Raw genomic sequence first — 17,720 nt, 5'->3', positions numbered from 1 at the left:
AATCAGGGTGGCTCAAGAAATAAGGTTAATTAGTGGTGTTTGGGGAAACGTTCATATGATCATGGAGGAGGCATTTGCAGCCTTGCAGCACATTAAGGTGGACAGACTACATCCTCAGAGTTTACGGGAGATTAGGGGTGGACCTTGTGGAGGTATTTGTTTCATCGTTCGGCAACATCGAAGTTCCCAAATACTGAAAGGTGACTTATGTTGCTTTATAGTTTGAAAAGGACATCAAGGACAAACCAAGAAGCTACAGGCCAGTCAGCCCGACATCACTAGTGGAGATATTTTTTAAGGGATTTCTGAAGGACAGGATCTACCAGCATTTGGATAAACAGAATCTGGTTGGGAATCAGCATGGTTTTCCGCTTGGGATGTCACATTTGACAAATCCTGAGTTTTTTTAAAGAAACAACCAAAAAGATAGATGAGAGTAGGGCAGTGGATGTTTTCTGTTTAGACTTTAGCAAAATCTTCAAGGTCCTATGTGAAAGGCTGGTCTGGAATGTTAGGTCCTATGGAATCCAGAGAGAGCTAGATAAGTGGATTGGAAATTGGCTTGGAGGTAGGAAACAGAGGGTGGTGGAAGATTGTCTCTCAAAATGGAGGCTGACAACTGGTGGTGCGCCAAGGGTTTGGTGCTGGGACCCTTGTAGTTTATTGATTATATCTGATTTGGAAATGAATGCATAAGCCTCGATCAGTAAGTCTGCAGATTACTCAATTAGGAAGTGTTGATCCCACAGCGCGATTTTGATCAGTAAGGGAAGTGTGCTGAGGAATGGCAGGTGAATTTTAATACAAGTGTGAAAAGTGTGAGGTGATGCATTGTGTGAAGTCAAACCAGTGTAGAAGTAGGGCTTGTATGACAAATGGTAGGGCAGTAGGAATTTTAATAGCACAGAGGGAACTAAAAGCACAAATGCTTACTTCATTGAAATTGGTGTCACAAATAGTGTGATGATAAAGGTATTTAGTATACTGGGGACATTATTTTGCAGCTGTACATGTTAGTGAGCTATACTTGGAGCAGTGTATATGGTTTTGGTCACCCTGTTATGGGAAAGAACAGGGTTAAACTGGAAAGAGTGCAGAAATGATTTATGATGATGTTACCAGGACGAGAGGGCCTGAGTCACAGGGAGTGGTTGGTCAGGTTAGGTCTCCATTCTCTGGAATGTAGGAAAATTAGAGGTAATCTTACAGAAACGTTTAAAATGAAGATGACATAAATAAAGTGGATGGTACAGTCTTTCCCCAGGATAGGGGATTTCAAAACTAGGCAGAACAGTAAGATTTAAAAAGGACTTGAAGGGCAAAAAGGACTTCGATGTGAGTTTATGGAACAGCTGCCAGAAGTGGTGAAGGCAGGTATAATATCATTTAAAAAGCACTTGGATAGGTACATGGAAAGGTGGGTCCAAAGGAAAATGGGCTGGACACAGGAAATCAATGTGAGGTGGGTGAGCACCATGGTTGGCATGAACTTATTGGGTCAAAGAGCCTGGATCTGTGCTGTATTGTTGTTTCTGGCTCTATAAACTGGTTTTACTTCAAAACAATGAAGCCAAAACCCAGAGTAACTGCTTTCCCATCCGCCCCTCTCAAAAACCTTTTGGTGTCATCACTATCACTTGTCATTAAGTAAGTTATATACTAGATCTCCCAGTTCAAGCAGGTGGCTCACCACCACATCCCCTGAAAATGAGATGCTCGTACGGAAACATATAGTTTAGACCTTTTAATTTCACAGCCCAATTCTGTCTTTCACCAGTTAGCTTCTTCAACCAACAGTTCATCATTCTCATTAGTAATAGGGTGTTTGCCACAATAACAACTTTTTGTAATTTACAGGAATTCTACATCTTTCCACTGTGCTACTACTACAGAAAAACACCTTTGCCGTTTAAGTCAGTGATAAGAGAGCAGATTCTGATTCAAGGGATTCGAGGCAAAGAGAGTGGATAGCCAAAGACCGACTCCTACAGTGGAAGTGACTATTATGAAGGGGCACAATTTTAAGCTGATTGGGAAAAAGTATGGGGTGGGGTGTTTTTTTTTTACATAGAGTGGTAAGTGCATGCAACATGCCTCTGGGAGTGGTTGTGTAGGCAGATACATTAGGGGCACTTAAGAGATTCTTAGAAGTCACATGGATTTTAGAAGAAGAGGGTTACATGGGAGGGAAGGGTTAGATCGATTGAAGATTAAGTCAAAGGGTCGGCACAATATTGTAGGTTCAAGGGCTTGTACTGTTCTAAATTCTAAGTGTGTTCTGGATTTTTCCAATGATTTACCTGAAGCAAAGTGCTTCCAGCTCTGTCTGTCATGGTCCCACCTGGCAATTCCCCATCTTGGTATTACCTCCTTAATTGGGCCTTAATCCCCTCGTCTGATTTCCAATCATTCCCAGTTCCACTAATTACAGCACACCTGGTTCCCATTAGCAAACATAGGATAAAACTTGGGCATCACAGCCACACTTTGGCAGTTGACTCTCGTGTGAGTAGGCCTTGTTTCCCGATTCCTTAGGGCTGTCAGTTCTAAGCTCCGCATCATTTCCTGGATACTCTTCGTAAACCTTGTCTCTGTGTAAAGACTCTCCTGGATACTGATTCCCTGTTTGCAATAGTGCTAATGCCCCATGACTCTGGCTCTGCAGCTGTGCCTGTGTCCTGCACTTGGGTTCGTCCTCGTTCTTGCAACACTGTCCTAACTACAGAGTTGCAGAAAAGTACAATCTTAGTGAGGGCAGTCAGTGGTGAAAGTTGTTGAAGTACTTGAAGGAAAGATGAGAACAGGAGAGACCTTGCCAATAGTGAATAATAGAAGAAAGGTTAGCAGGAAGCAGTGCAGGCCTGTGAGTTCTTTTTGCACTGTCAGATCCTAATCCTTTATCAGGTCTCCTGAACTGTTATCACTACAAAGATCCTCACAACTTTGATCCCTATTGTGGTGACTCCAATTTTGCTGTTATCCTGTTTATTTGATTGAGGTCATCCCAACTGCCAAAACTCTGCAATTTCTCTCCTCACGCTGCAGCAAACAATGTGTCCTTGGATCACTCACTGACACTGCATAGTACAAAAAATGCAGTGGAATTTCTTCAAATGCCCAACATGAAGTTTTTTGACAATTGCTGATATTTTAGCAAAAGCAAGAAAGTCAATTAATTAATTATTTTTTTAATTGTAACACAGCACGGAAAAGGCCCTTCCGGACCTTCGAGTGTACTGCCCAGCAATCCCTGATTTAAACCTAATCATGGAACAATTTACAAGGACCAATTAACCTACCAACTGTTAGGTCTTTGGACTGGAGGAAACCCATGTGGTCATGGAGACAATGTACAAACTCCTTACAGACAGTGGTGGAAATTGAACCCAGGTCACTGGTACTGTAAAGTGTTGTGCTAACCACTACGCTACCATGCCACCAGGAAAATGAGACATCCGGAGAGTTGTCAGATTGGCTTTGTGAAGAGTTAGAAGGACAAAGCAGAAATGCAAGGTATTCTCTCAATTCACAATAATCCTGTGGTTTTCTCCTGTTTGTAAGTGCTGAAATTAACTCTACTGCAGGTTACAGAGAGGGAAATTTATTCAGTATAAGATAGTACACATATTATTGGACACCAACTAGACTCAAACGGGGATTGTTTATGCTGTAAATGTAAAAATGAAGTGGGCACATATTTTCACATGATTTGGGAGTGTTCCATGGTTCATCCATTTTGGTGTAAAGTTCTTGATTTGTTGGGGACTTGGTCGGGTCCTACACTGCCCTTGTGTCCACGGCTTTGTCTCCTGGGTGATAGGACAATTATACCTAATGTAAACAATGACACATTTACTGTTTTAAAGGTGGGTCTCATCACAGCTGCAAGAATTATATTGCAAAACTGGAAGAAACCCAGATGTCGCACTGTGAGGGAATGGACTGAGGAAATGGTTAAGATTTCATCATATGAACACGTTGGGAAGAATTAACAGTGAGGGAAAAGTGTAAGAGTGTGGGATCAATTTTGATTGTATGTTAAGTTAAACTTAAATTATAAGTTTTTTTCTGTTTCTTAGTTTTATATGTTTTCCTGTCATGGGATGGCTGTGTAAATATGCTGTACTGTGTCTGCTCTATGATATGCTGTGCTGCTTTGTAAAATAAGAATAAATAATAATAAAAATTTGAATTACAAAATGGGAGGAAGATAACATAAGGTTAAATTTGTGGAAATAATTGTTGGAGTGTGAAACAGGCAGCAACATAACAGACTGCCCTGAATTATTCACAGAATAGGCAGCAACGTAACAGACTGCCCTGAATTATTCCCAGAATAGGCAGCAACGTGAGAGTCTATCGATAAACGTTGTTGCAGTCGGCATTTTATTAGAGTTGTGAAGTTTTGATTTTGAAGCTATGTACATACAGTTTGAAATGTTAAGTATAATGAATAAATACAACTATATTTGCACATTTAAAATGGAACCAAAGATGAATTTGTTGAAATGTACTAATAAAACCAAACTGGGAGTATTTTTAACCACTTGTGCCTTTGATACATTTCAGTCATATGGCAACAAATTCATCTCTGATTTCAATCATCTTTTCACCTCAGTGCAAGTTCTCAGTGGTTTACAATTGACTGCTCTTGGAGCCTTTGGTTTAAAAAAAATTCCACTCTCTCTCCACTGCATCTCTTTTCTCTTCATTTCTCTATTCCCTTCTGCAGGCTGAAATGAAGTTTTCCAATATGCTGGTCTTGACCTCTTGCTTATGTACCCCTAAGTTAATTCACTGCTCATTGTATAGTTAATAAAATTGCACCAACGTGTATTTTTAAATATGAGTGTATACACATTATAAAACATAACAGGACTTGTTTAACATCAAGAACATTAACATGAAGAAATACCTCAAGGTACTTACCAATCCAGTCCATAGTATGGTCATGGCAAAAAAGAATGTCCCATAATAGACAGCAATGGACAGCTGGTTTAACTTGTAGAGAGTTGAAAATGTTCTCATTTCACTGGTACCCATGAAGTACATTAGCAATGTCTGAAAAGCTCTCACTACAGTACTGAATGAATAGGATTCTGAAAGGAACAGCAAATTCCCCAGGCAGGAGTAGGCCACGATGACTACAATCCCACATAACTGTAAACAGAGGCACAAAAACAATGCAAGGTGTTTGCATGCATTTGACAAGCTTAAAAGTTTTGCTCAGACTAATAAGGCTGTAATTTAAGAAATGTAAATGAACGTTGGCTGAACTCTACACTCCAGTTTACCCCACTGCACGTTGTTGCAAACTAGTTTTAGTTAGGATGTTGCCCACCAAGAAACTGATAGCAAATCATGTAATACTACTGACTTAAAATGAATGCAATTTGTTGAAAGTGAAAATTGAAGAAATAGTTAAATCAATCCAATAAGATGGATATCCTGGCAATGTTCAACAAAGAACATCCTTTGTAGTACTTGTTTCCTGTCACAGGATGATGTTGCAATAGGACCGCACTCAATTACAATGCCTGGAACAATCTCTTTTGCCACTATTATGATCTCTGAAAACATTTCACAGGAAACTAAGGGATCAGGAGCTGACACATTAAAAAATATTATACAAGAACACTTATGCAGCGGTGCTTATGATGGCAGGTATGAAAGAGAGAAAATTTAATTTAAAAAGTGCAAAAGCAACTCAAATACACTGTAATATTTGTTTAAAAATCATTAGTGAAGTTAACAGTTTGTTCCTTGGCTTTCAGAATTTAATACTTTCCAACTCCTGTAAATGTCTTATGGTTTTTAAAATACTTCACAGGCAGTTGATGATAGGCACACATCCAAGTGGCTCGCTTGGCTTAGAAACAGACATTGCTGCTGCTGGCTGTACTCAAGGAAATCCAATATTCCCAAAGGTCCCTCAACTAAGTGCAAGTCAACTTTTTTCAAATTTTACTTCATTAATAAGCACTGCAAATACATAATAAATGAGCAACAAACAATCGGTGGGTCGATCTGCAGCTGTGAGAAATTCCTTTCCCCCGACAATTTGGATCATAACCCCGCATCTGATACTGTTCAACCCGCTGAGATCCCCCAGCAGATTTTTGCTGTTGTTCCATTTTTCAGCATCTGCAGTCTTTTGTCAACCCATTACAGAACAAGATACTTGTACGTCACAATCCACAGCACAGGGCATATACTTGCATGACTTGTATATTCATGCTACATTAGTATATTTTTTTCTTTCACTTATCTTCCAAGAACAAGAAGTCTGAAGGATTTCTGCAAGTGTTCTATTTCCTTAAGTGTACAGTGGCAGGTCAGCCCTGAACTGTAGCCAAGCTTTGTGGTAGCTGCACTAAGATTCAGTCTTAATACATAGTCATCTGCAATATGTGGTTGTGGATAATCACCAGATCTTGGGAGGATCAGAGCCCAGTTTTCATCAAGACAGTCCTTTCCTATCATCTGGCATTGCTTGCCTCAGTAGGGTGTCCTTGGGAACAACATGCAGAGCTCAGAATCGTACATTATGAAACTCAATGGGATGAGCCTTGACACCGTTTCCTGGAAAGCTCACTTTCCAGAAGTCAATGGATAATGGTTTCTTTTGCACCACAGCAGTCAAAAAAATTGCATCTTGTGGTATTGTAGCATTGTGACTTAGGCTTTGCATGAAGAATCTAACAGGGAATGTCCTTCTCTTTACCCACTATACAAGGTGTTGTTGAACAACTGACACCCCTTAACTGAATATTCAAAGAAAAATAACAGAGTATTCGATGGACAGGAAAAAGATTATGAATATACTTAGAACTTCCTTGAGGAAGTTGAACGTGCCCTATGACTCATAGAATTCACTGACCCAGGCCTGCTGAAAATGGAGGAGGACTGTTTGGGATGGCTTTGAGAAACCAGAGTCCATTTCCTGGGTCCATACAGAAACTCTGTAAATGACATGAAGAGTCCTACTCATCTGCCCTGTCGTACCTCCTATCCCAACTATTACAAAGCCTGAGGATCCCACAAGATGCTGGTGGAACTCTGTGAGTCAGTCAGCCGCCTATTTCTCCAGCATTTCATGTGTTTCTGCAGGTTCAAGCATCTGTTGTCTTTTGTATCCTCACTGGTTTATCAGCCACTGCAGAACTGGAACACAGCCTGGCATGTGTGACTCTGAAGAACTGACTAAAATCAAAGTTGCAAGGACAGATCTATGGTTAGGGGATAGAAAGCAGGAAGGCTAGGAGTCTCAAGGAAAATCTAAGGACATCAGAAATGTACCAACATGTTGATTTGAGCTTCGGCTTGGTTTTGTGCAACTTGAACTAAGTTTTGTCAAAAATAAAAGTGCTCCTTACCACTGGTACCATCAAATTGGAATAGGACAGCCACAGCATTGTTGCACAGGGTGCCATAATCTTGTTAACGCGTAATAAATGGATGCTCTTTATTAAAAGCAGGAACACAAGCAACCCATGAAGAAAACGCTTCACCTGAGAATAAAATAAAGATTTCAGATTATTGTAAATCCTACTATTTTCTTTTGTCCGGTAGAACTGGTCTGACAGATGTCCCTGCAAGGAATGATGTGTGTGGGAACCATTGCCAGCTGCAGGACCACAAGCTCTGAATTTTGGAGCTTGAGCAGCAGTTGTCAGCTAGTAATCCATCTGAGGGGCTGAGCGTTCTGTAGATGGCACAGATTCAGAAGACAGAACAAAAAAAAGTCTGGAAAATTGACAATGAAAGAGTCAACTGGAGTCAATTAGGAGCTTAATAGCTTTGTATCTAAATGTAAGGAATAGACTGATAAAGACAGATAAAATGAAGACAATCATGTGAATGTACGTTGGTATATCTGTTAAAGGGGCTAGGTTTGCCTGTTGCCAGTTTGATATACTGTACCTCACCTGGTGAGGGGTTAGGAAACAAGAGAGTGGTTGCAATACGACAATCACAGCTTTGAGAAGGGATGAAATGCAGAAGGATCATGAATTTAAGTAATCCGTATCAGACATCTCTCCTCCCCCATGCTGAATGCAGTTAATAAATACTTCTACTTCTTTCCATTTCTGTTGAAGGACTTCCGACCAACTGTATCATGAAGACTCTTGTTTCTCTTCCCATAGATGTGGCTCTCTACCTGCTGCGTATTTCCAGTGTTTTCTGTTTTTAGTTTAATTAGATTTATTGATGTTATATATTCTTCTTCTCTGAGAAGTGATTAAGTAAAAGAAAACTGGAAACAACTATTTAAAAGTAAAGCACTGTAAAACTATTTGAAAACATTTAAGATATAGATTCATTGATGAACAAGTTTCTGCAAATGAAAGGATGCTATTGCCAGCTCTAAAGTCCTCAGGATGCCAAGTTTGTTCAACCCACGATTTTCATTCATGGCTGCTTGTACTATGAATGCTCCTTAATAAAAGTAGTTCTGCCTTTTGTGCCCAGTACTGGTAATCAGACACAGTTTAAAACTCAGTGAGACATTTATTCCTTAAGCGTATTGACCTGCCTTCCACCAGGCATAACCCCTACCCCAACTGATAGGATTCCAGCACCTCACTTGGTTAACTTGCTTGTACACCTTTTAAGTAACACACACAAAATGCTGGTGGAACACAGCAGGCCAGGCAGCATCTATAGGAAAAAGAACAGTCGACGTTTTGGGCCAAGACCCTTCGTCAGGACTAACTGAAAGAAGAGATAGTAAGAGATTTGAAAGTGGGAGGGGGAGGGGGAGATCCAAAATGATAGGAGAAGACTGGAGGGGGAGGGATGAAGCTAAGAGCTGGAAAGTTGATTGGCAAAAGGGCTCGAAAATGAATCTTGAAGCCAACTGGAGTAAGTTGGTGGCAGAGGCACGTTCCTAGGAAGGATATATGGCTGTAATAGGAGGTCTGGGTGACGCTGCCTGGCCTGCTGCGTTCCACCAGCATTTTGTGTGTGTTGCTCGAATTTCCAGCATCTGCAGATTTCCTCATGTTTGTGTATACCTTTTAGATCTTTTACACCATTTTCCTAACTCACTCTTTAATCCAGCTTGCATTAACAGCAAAAGTAATACAGTGTGTTGCATTTGTGTTTTTGTCTAAGTCATTGTATAAAATAGCTGGGTCCCACTATTAATCCAGTTGTCAATTCTGTCAACAAGTAAACATTCATTCAAATGTTATTGTTTTGTTCTTTAACCAATTACCTATCCTTTAATTAGTAAACTTCATTTCAACTATCTTTTGAAAATGTAGATTTAATATATCACCTAACCCTCTTAATGAAGTAACTAACAACATCAACACTTATATTAATCCCAAACACAAAGTACACTGTAGATGCTGTGGTCAACTCAACACGTACAAACAAACTGGATGAACTCAGCAGGTTGGGCAGCATCCGTTGAAAGGAGCCGTCAACGTTTCGGGCCGAGACCCTTGGTCAGGACTGAAGAAGGAGGGGTCAGGGGCCCTGTAAAGAAGTTGGGGGGAGGGTGGAAAACCAATCAGAGGAAGTGATTATTAACCCCTCCTGGGCATTATCCTGGACTGAAATAGGTGGAACCACACTCCTTGATGCACATCTAATCTGACATAAGTTGTTCATGTGACTTCCCACCGCTGGGGAAATCTGACAACATCATGCTCTGACACTGAATTCCACGGCAAATTCAATAGAGCAGTCAATTTTTTCAACAGATGTCAAGACAAACAGGAGTCCCACTTTTGCACATGCACATGTGGAAATCCCAAACTTGCTGGCAGCTGTCTGGAAAAGTGATAGCAATCCCCTTCAACATCTGCCTCACTGTTCTGAAAAATCTGCAAGGTTCATCTAAATTTGGGAAGACATTTCATTTTGGTTTCCATATCCCATTTTCTCCATTAACTCACCTTTATCCATGCAGAAATGAAGCTCATATCCACAAATGTTTTGAAATATCCACTATGAAGATGGTCGATAACATCCACAGCCAGTACGAAATAGAACACATAATACACATAATAAAAGATACTAATTACGACAAGTCCAATCTAGAGAAAAACAGGATACAGATTGGCAAGCAGTGCTCCACACACTCAGAACTATGTTTTAAAAGTTACATTTTATTTGGCTGAAGTGTTGCTGGATCAATTAATCCAATCAATAAATCAAGCAAACATTGATAAACTACTTCAAAAAGTTAATATAAGAAAAACAGCATAGGATATAAAAATAGGCCAAGTTGTTACACTGTTCTGGCTTAAGTTGTAAGTATATTGAATATTCTTTAAATTTTGTAGAAAAGGCTTCCATTTATTTAACTGGATGTTTCACCATTTCAGGATATCCCACGAAGATTTGTAGTCAATTAAACACTTCTGAAACATGTGTAGGGTGTGAACCTAACAGAAGGGATTTGTGTCATGGCTATTCTTTCTATTTCTCCCCAGTCTCAACCCCCCAAAATAGACAACTACTATCTCTAATTCTTTGAATTTTTACAAAATATAGTGGATACTGCTTAATCGGACACATTGGGACCAGTTCATTTTGGCCCAATTAAGCAGCTGCTCAATTATCTAAGTTTCATGGAAATAGTTAAAAAGTTATATAAAAAACAAAGTACTGTTTAATTGAGTAACAAATTGTGTATTTAAATGAAATATAGAACAAATAGAACATAACAATGCTACTACAGTATTATAAATCTGTGTATTCCTAATTGTTATCTACAGAGGAATTCACCCAATGTACCTGCATGCTGCCACATTCTTTCAATTGACTGTAAATGAACAAAATCAGGTCAGACACCTGGTGTAGATAACGGACTGGCTTCACATAATGCTATCAATGATTGCACCCTTCAAGTCTCCATTTTCATTGTAACATTCAAGATGATTACAGTAGTAGTTCTATCTGTCTATCTATAATTGTCAGTACCTCCAAATTCTTCATAGTGCCTAACTTGTTGAAGTAGTGAAATTGTTTCATTTTCACACCCAGCTGTTTCTGGTTTCTCCAAGCCTGAAGGGTTGAAACCACGGTAAAGAAAACAATTCTGAATTGTCCTACTGTTATCAGTGACAAAAATCACAAGTGTACACAATTGTGTAAGGTAAGGGAAACAAGTAGGGTAGTTATGGAAACTATGACGATTAAAGAAGAGGAAGTACTGACGCTTTCAAAGAATATAAAAGTGGATAAATCTCCAGGTCCTGACAGGATCTTCCCTAGGACCTTGAGGGAAGTTAGTGTAGAAAGAGCAGGGGCTCTGACAGAAATATTTCAAATGTCATTAGAAACAGGGATAGTGCCGGAGAATTGGTGTATTGCACATGTGGATCCATTGTTTAAGAAGAGTTCTAAGAGCAATTATCGGCCTGTAAGTTTGACGTCAGTGGAGGGTAAATTAATGGAAGGTATTCTTAGAGAAGGTATATATAATTATCTGGATAGACAGGGTCTGATTAGGAACAGTCAACATGGATTTGTGCATGGAAGGTCATGTTTGACAAATCTTATTGAATTTTTTGAAGAGGTTACTAGGAAAGTTGATGAGGGTATTGTCTATATGGACATTGGATATTGTCTATATGGACTTCAGTAAGGCCTTTGACAAGGTTCCACGCAGAAGGTTAGTTAGGAAGGTTCAATTGTTAGGTATTAATATTGAAGTAGTAAAATGGATTCAACAGTGGCTGGATGGGAGATGCCAGAGAGTAGTGGTGGATAACTGTTTGTCAAGTTGGAGGCCGATGATTAGTGGTGTGCCTCAGGGATCTGTACTGGGTCCAATGTTGTTTGTCATATACATTAATGATCTGGATGATGGGGTGGTAAATTGGATCAGTAAGTATGCAGATGATACGAAGATAGGTGTTGTTGTGGATAATGAAGTAGGTTTTCAAAGCTTGCAGATTTAGGCCAGTTAGAAGAGTGGGCTGAAAGATGGCAGATGGAGTGTAATGTTGATAAGTGTGAGGTGCTATATTTTGGTAGGACTAATCAAAATAGGACATACATGGTAAATGGTAGGGCATTGAGGAATGCAGTAGAACAGAGTGATCTAGGAATAATGATGCATAGTTCCCTGAAGGTGGAATCTCATGAGGATAGGGTGGTGAAGAAAACTTTTGGTATGCTGGCCTTTATAAATCAGAGCATTGAGTATAGGAGTTGGGATGTAATGTTAAAATTGTACAAGGCATTGGTGAGGCCAAATTTGGAGTATTGTGTACAGTTCTGGTCACCGAATTATAGGAAAGATGTCAACAAAATAGAGAGAGTACAGAGGGGATTTTCTAGAATGTTATCTGGGTTTCAGCACCTAAATTACAGAGAAAGTTTGAACAAGTTAGGTCTTTATTCTTTGGAGCGTAGAAGGTTGAGGGGGGACTTGATAGAGGTATTTAAAATTATGAGGAGGATAGACAGAGTTGACATGGATAGGCTTTTTCCGTAGAGAGTAGGGGAGATTCAAACAAGAGGACATGAGTTGAGAGTTAAGTGGCAAAAGTTTAGGGGTAACACAAGGGGGAACTTCTTTACTTAGAGAGTGGTAGCTATGTGGAACAAGCTTCCAGTAAAGTGGTAAAGATATTGTCATTTTTTTAAAAAATTGGATAGGTATATGGACAGGAAAGGAATGGAGGGTTATGGGCTGAGTACAGGTCGGTGGGACCAGGTGAGAGTAAGCGTTCTGCACGGACTAGAAGGGCCAAAATGGCCTGTTTCCATTCTGTAATTGTTATATGGTTATATGTTAATTGACACTATTTAAGAACTGTTTGCTCTAAGCACGGTGTAGTGTCTACCAGTCACACAATGTGCAGGCGACAGACACTAGTTAGAAAACCTTTGGTAATCATCTTCTGCCCTAATTAAGCAGCATTGTGCCCCAAAAAAACAAAGGGAATCCCGGCTATTTCCTCAACTTGTTTTTGTTCTTTAAGTTGTCCCAAATAAGCGACAGCCCCGATTAACTGATGGTCCAATTAACCAGAATCCACTATATTTCCAAATATTTTGACCCACAAAGAACAGCAAACAACCTTAATTGAATTAAAGCATAATAATTTATTGCCATGAAATTCTGACCTCCAGCCAATTCCATGGCTCTCGCCAGTAACTCAGAATACCTTTCTGAGTCATCCTGCACACCTGTAAATACAGGTGAAGTAGAATAAGGACCAGGAACAAAAGCTGAAAAGCACAACAAAAATAGAATGTAAAATTCTGCTCTACATTTTATTAAATGTATAAATAGTAGAGCTATTTAATCTATGGAACTTGGATTGTTTAAAAATTCTTTGAAATTATTGGATAAAACTACATTTTTAACTCAACTCCATCCTAGAAATCCAAACAAATTTCATAAATGAATAATGTGCTGTCTGTTTTGTTGTAATAAAATGAAGCTTGCAGCCACATTGCAGCTGCATTTGTAATCATGCTTTGAAGCTAGACATGTTGCCTCAGTTTTTCCAACAACTTAAATGAATTTATAACAATCCATAACAGCTCTGACCTAACCTGTTGTGTGTTCAGCATGAGATCGGCTAATCATATATCATCAGTGATACTCTCAAACTTGTAATAATTTTGAATAATGCCTACAGAATTAACTGCTGTACATCATGTGAAATTCTTGCTTTAATAATTTAAATAGTTGTTCAATTAAGAGGATTGTGACAACTTCAATCTGCATAGAGGGCTGATTATGTTTCTCGAAATGTTATCAATCAAATTCAGATCGACAGGTTGGGCACTCAACCCAAATTGTGCCACAGTGCAGAACCATTCATACTTCTGCATAAAGTAGTGATCTAATGCAGGAATCAAGTTGTCGTAAGTCAGAGAGGTTAGATTGACCTGAAATATATTACAGCCTGGAAAAGATCACTGCACCTATTAATTCCATACAATGTTCCTCTCCACAAATAGGGTGTTCAAATCCTTCCTTCTGATATTTCATTACATAATTACTCTTTTTCAAGAAGTTATTTCATTCCCGTTTCTTAATATAAAGTCAGAGGCTAAGCCCAACAACAGTTGTATCAATCTATGCCTGATGAAGCTCTATTTCAATGTCTCTAAAATCAAAATTGTCACAGGATCTGTCAGCAATTCTACAGGTGATGACATTTCTCTGCAATAATGAGGGTGAGTTTCAGGATACCTACATTGATGTGGAAGTCACAAACCGACTGGCTGAGTTCCACCAGCAATTTTATTACCCCTAGAGTAATTTGGAAGAGGAGTAGGAATTTGCTCAAGGATCCCACACCAGGCTGGATCTGACAAAGGTTCAGTGAGCCCACTCACTTGAGTAAGGATTGTAGTGATGTGGGAATATTTAAAATGATGCATCTTTTGTCTAATGTGTTTAACTATTTGTAAGTATCTTCAGTTGATTTTATTAATGTTGAAAAAAGTTATTGAATTTTAATTATTTGTAAGTGTGCTAGTTTGATTTAAAATGTTTCCAAGTGCTTCAGCGATACTTGAGTAAGTAAATTTGAGGGAATGAGGACATGGGGGGTGGGGGAAGTGGGGTGTCAGGCATTTTCTGGGAAAATCAGGGGCAAAATCTCAGATCTAGTTGAGTTAGTACAGCAACAGTAGAGCACAAATGTAACAAATTATGAGTGTTGCAATTAGGGCAATCTTAACCAAGGGTTCAAGTGCTGTACTGTATCTGTCTCTGATACAGATTATCCTTAAGATCTGAATGTCTAGTAACTTAACAAAATGCCAAAGGAGAGAGAAAGAAAACTTTAAAAAGTTGATTGGTGCTGTAAAACTGAAAAGGAACACTTGGTCATCCATGAATATTTTGTTTGCATTTTGTATGGCTGAAACTTGCCTATTTCAAGAAATTTTATTTATGTTGAACCCATACGCAATAGGTAATATTTTCAATCCATTATCTGAAATTCTCACCTCAAAAGCCATGATAAAATAATCCAGAAGAGTATTTTCCTGGTAGATGCGGACTGATTCTATTTGAACTAATGAAAGAATTCCTCCTGTTGGTGGCAACTCTGCCAACAGAGACACAATTGTGAAGAGGTTGGTAGGGGGATTGTAGAGGGTGAAATCAACTATGACTGCTCTGGTGTACAGATCAATCCATTTTGTCTTCTTCAATGCTAGTAACGTCGCATAGGCCTCATTCCTAAAATTTTGAAGAAGATATTTGTGAAAATAGTGGAACAAGAGTTCATGTATTTTGTACTTTTGCTAGGAGTGCATTCAGATTTATGGACACAAGAGATTCTGCAGATGCCAAAAATCCAGAGTGATGCACACAAAATGCTGGAGGAACTCAGCAGGTCAGGCAGCATCTATGGAAATGAATAAACAGTCGATGTTTCAGGCTGAGATCCTTCTTTAGGGCTGGAGTTGAAGAGGAAAGATGCCAGAATTAAAAGATGGGGGGAAAGGGAAAGAAAACCCTCTGGTAGGTCATAGATGAAGCAGGTGGATGGGGAAGGTAAAGGGCTGGAGGAGAAGGAATCTGATAGGAGACAAGAGTGGATCATGGCAGAAAGGGAAAAAGGAGGGGCACAAGAGGAAGGTGATAGACAGGTGAGGAGAAGAGGTAAGAAGCCAGAATGGAGAATATAAGAAGAGATAAGGGGGAGGGAACTCTTTTTACTGGAAAGAGAAATTGATGTTTGTGCCGTCAGGTTGGAGGCTACTTAGATGGAATATGAGGTGTTACTCCTCGACTCTCAGAGTGGCCTCATCAAGGCAAAAGAGAAGACAGTAGACTGACATATAGGATTGGGAATGGGGATAAGAATTAAAATGGTTGGCTACTGGGTAATTCTACTGTTGCCAGATGGAGCAGAGGTATATTCATGGATTACTTTAATAGATATGCATATTATATTTAGCATTGCCTTTCATATAGAAAATTGATTTTTTTCAGTCCGATTCAATTGTTTTCCAACCAGTAGCTATGCTACTGCAGAATTTAACACTCCTGTTTCTGCAACATTTGAAAAATATAAAATATTATTTTTTTAATACAGCAAATATAACTGATAATGGATTGTGATAACTAACAAAACATTTCATTTTGAGGAAAAGATTTCTTCAAAAGACTCAAGCATAATGACATGAGAAGGCCAGTTGCTCTTTATTCTAAGTCTTTGATACCCACATTCTGCTTTCCATCACATTTCAGCTATTGATCAGGGTCATTGATCAAGAGCAGTGGCATACCATTTCAAACTAGCTTCATGTAAAAGTTTAAAAAAATGACAAAACAATGATAAAAAAGTGTAACTGCACTCAGTTTCCCACAAAGATTTCTGCCCTCCACATAACATACTTACAAGAAACACAGAGCTTTTCTCACACTCTATGTCAGAAACATTAACAAGTTCTCAAACACAATACCTAAATACCAAACTTAAACTGTGCCACTTCAAATATCAAGAATCAGTAGTACCATTGAGGAGTAAGTACTGGAGTCAGAAGATCCACACTCAATGATTTAGGAAAAGTTTCATCCCCTTGGCTATCAGATTTCTGAATGGTCTGTGAACACTATCTCATTATTCTTCTTTTTTACTTATTTTTTGTAGCTTATAGTAATTTCTATGTCCTGCACTATACTGTTGTTGCAAAACAACAAATTTCACAGCATATGTCAGTGGTAATCAACCTGATTTTGATTCTGATTCTATGCAGGTTACTTAAAGGAATTCTTATTAAAGCAATGCAATTGAAATAATGTTGTTGTACCTTCACTTCCATCACTAAAATTCTATAAATGTAAGAATGCCCTCAAGCCATTTGTATTCACATTTCAAAGTTGGAATCAATAAACACAAGAAATTCTACAGACACTGGAAATCCAGAGAACAGACACAAAATGCTGGAGAAACTGCAGGTCAAGCAACATCTGTGGAGAGAAATGAACTGTCGATGTTTCAGGTTAAGACCCTTCATCAAGACTGGAAAGGAAGGAGAGAGAAGCCATAATAAGAAAATGGAGGAAAGAAAAGGAACACGGGCTGGCAAATCATAGGAGAAACCAGGTGAAGGGAAGGATAGGATAGGTGGGTGATGAATTGAGGAGCTGGGAGGTGATAAGTGAAGAAGTATGAGCTGAAGAAGAAGGAATCAGATAAAAGAGGATAATGGTCCATGGTAGAAAGGGAATGAGGAGGGGCACCAAAGCGAAGTGATGGGCTCGGCCTATGCTGAGTAAAGTTATTTTAGACAAAGATACTGCATGGAAATATGTACAGAGATTAAGAAAGAATCAGAGAATTAATTGGATTGAGTTCAAATGTAGAACAACTCCACAAACTCACTGGTGGATGACATTGAATGTCGATAAAAATTTTATGGACAGGCTTGGGCTAAATGTGGGGTTGGGCTAAATGTAGAGTTCGGAATTAAAGATTGGTAAGCAGGAAAAAGAGCTAAATGCTATTGTACAGAAATGTACAAAAATTCACAATCTATGTACATGCTACAAAATAAGTACCATTCTAGGTTGTGCAGTTATTACAAAACACATTATATAATGGTGTTCTGTTGGTTTTGTTTAGCTTCAGAAAATGTACACACTTCACCTGGTGAGTGATATAGAGGTTGTTATTTTTAAGGAATAACTTGAAAACAAGAATTTTACTTTAAAAACAAGATTTAAGAGTATTGTTAACCAGACCCAAATTATCAGAAGCATCTGAATCTCTTAC

General features: G+C 38.9%; 1 protein-coding gene across 1 annotated transcript in view; it reads right to left on the bottom strand.

Annotated features, from left to right (window-relative positions):
* The window catches only part of LOC140732138 (polycystin-1-like protein 1), a 181,529-nt gene that overhangs the window by 12,712 nt on the left and 151,097 nt on the right, over positions 1-17,720 (bottom strand). Inside the window, exons 53-57 of the mRNA XM_073054354.1 lie at positions 14,941-15,175; positions 13,096-13,200; positions 9,909-10,049; positions 7,377-7,511; positions 4,930-5,160 (exon numbers count right to left, since the gene is read on the bottom strand). Coding sequence (XP_072910455.1) covers positions 4,930-5,160; positions 7,377-7,511; positions 9,909-10,049; positions 13,096-13,200; positions 14,941-15,175 — 847 coding nt within the window. The remainder of the gene's footprint in view (positions 1-4,929; positions 5,161-7,376; positions 7,512-9,908; positions 10,050-13,095; positions 13,201-14,940; positions 15,176-17,720) is intronic.

This window comes from Hemitrygon akajei, chromosome 8 (assembly GCF_048418815.1).
Source record: "Hemitrygon akajei chromosome 8, sHemAka1.3, whole genome shotgun sequence".
NCBI classification, from domain to species: domain Eukaryota; kingdom Metazoa; phylum Chordata; class Chondrichthyes; order Myliobatiformes; family Dasyatidae; genus Hemitrygon; species Hemitrygon akajei.
This window is presented reverse-complemented; position numbering and strand designations above follow the sequence as displayed.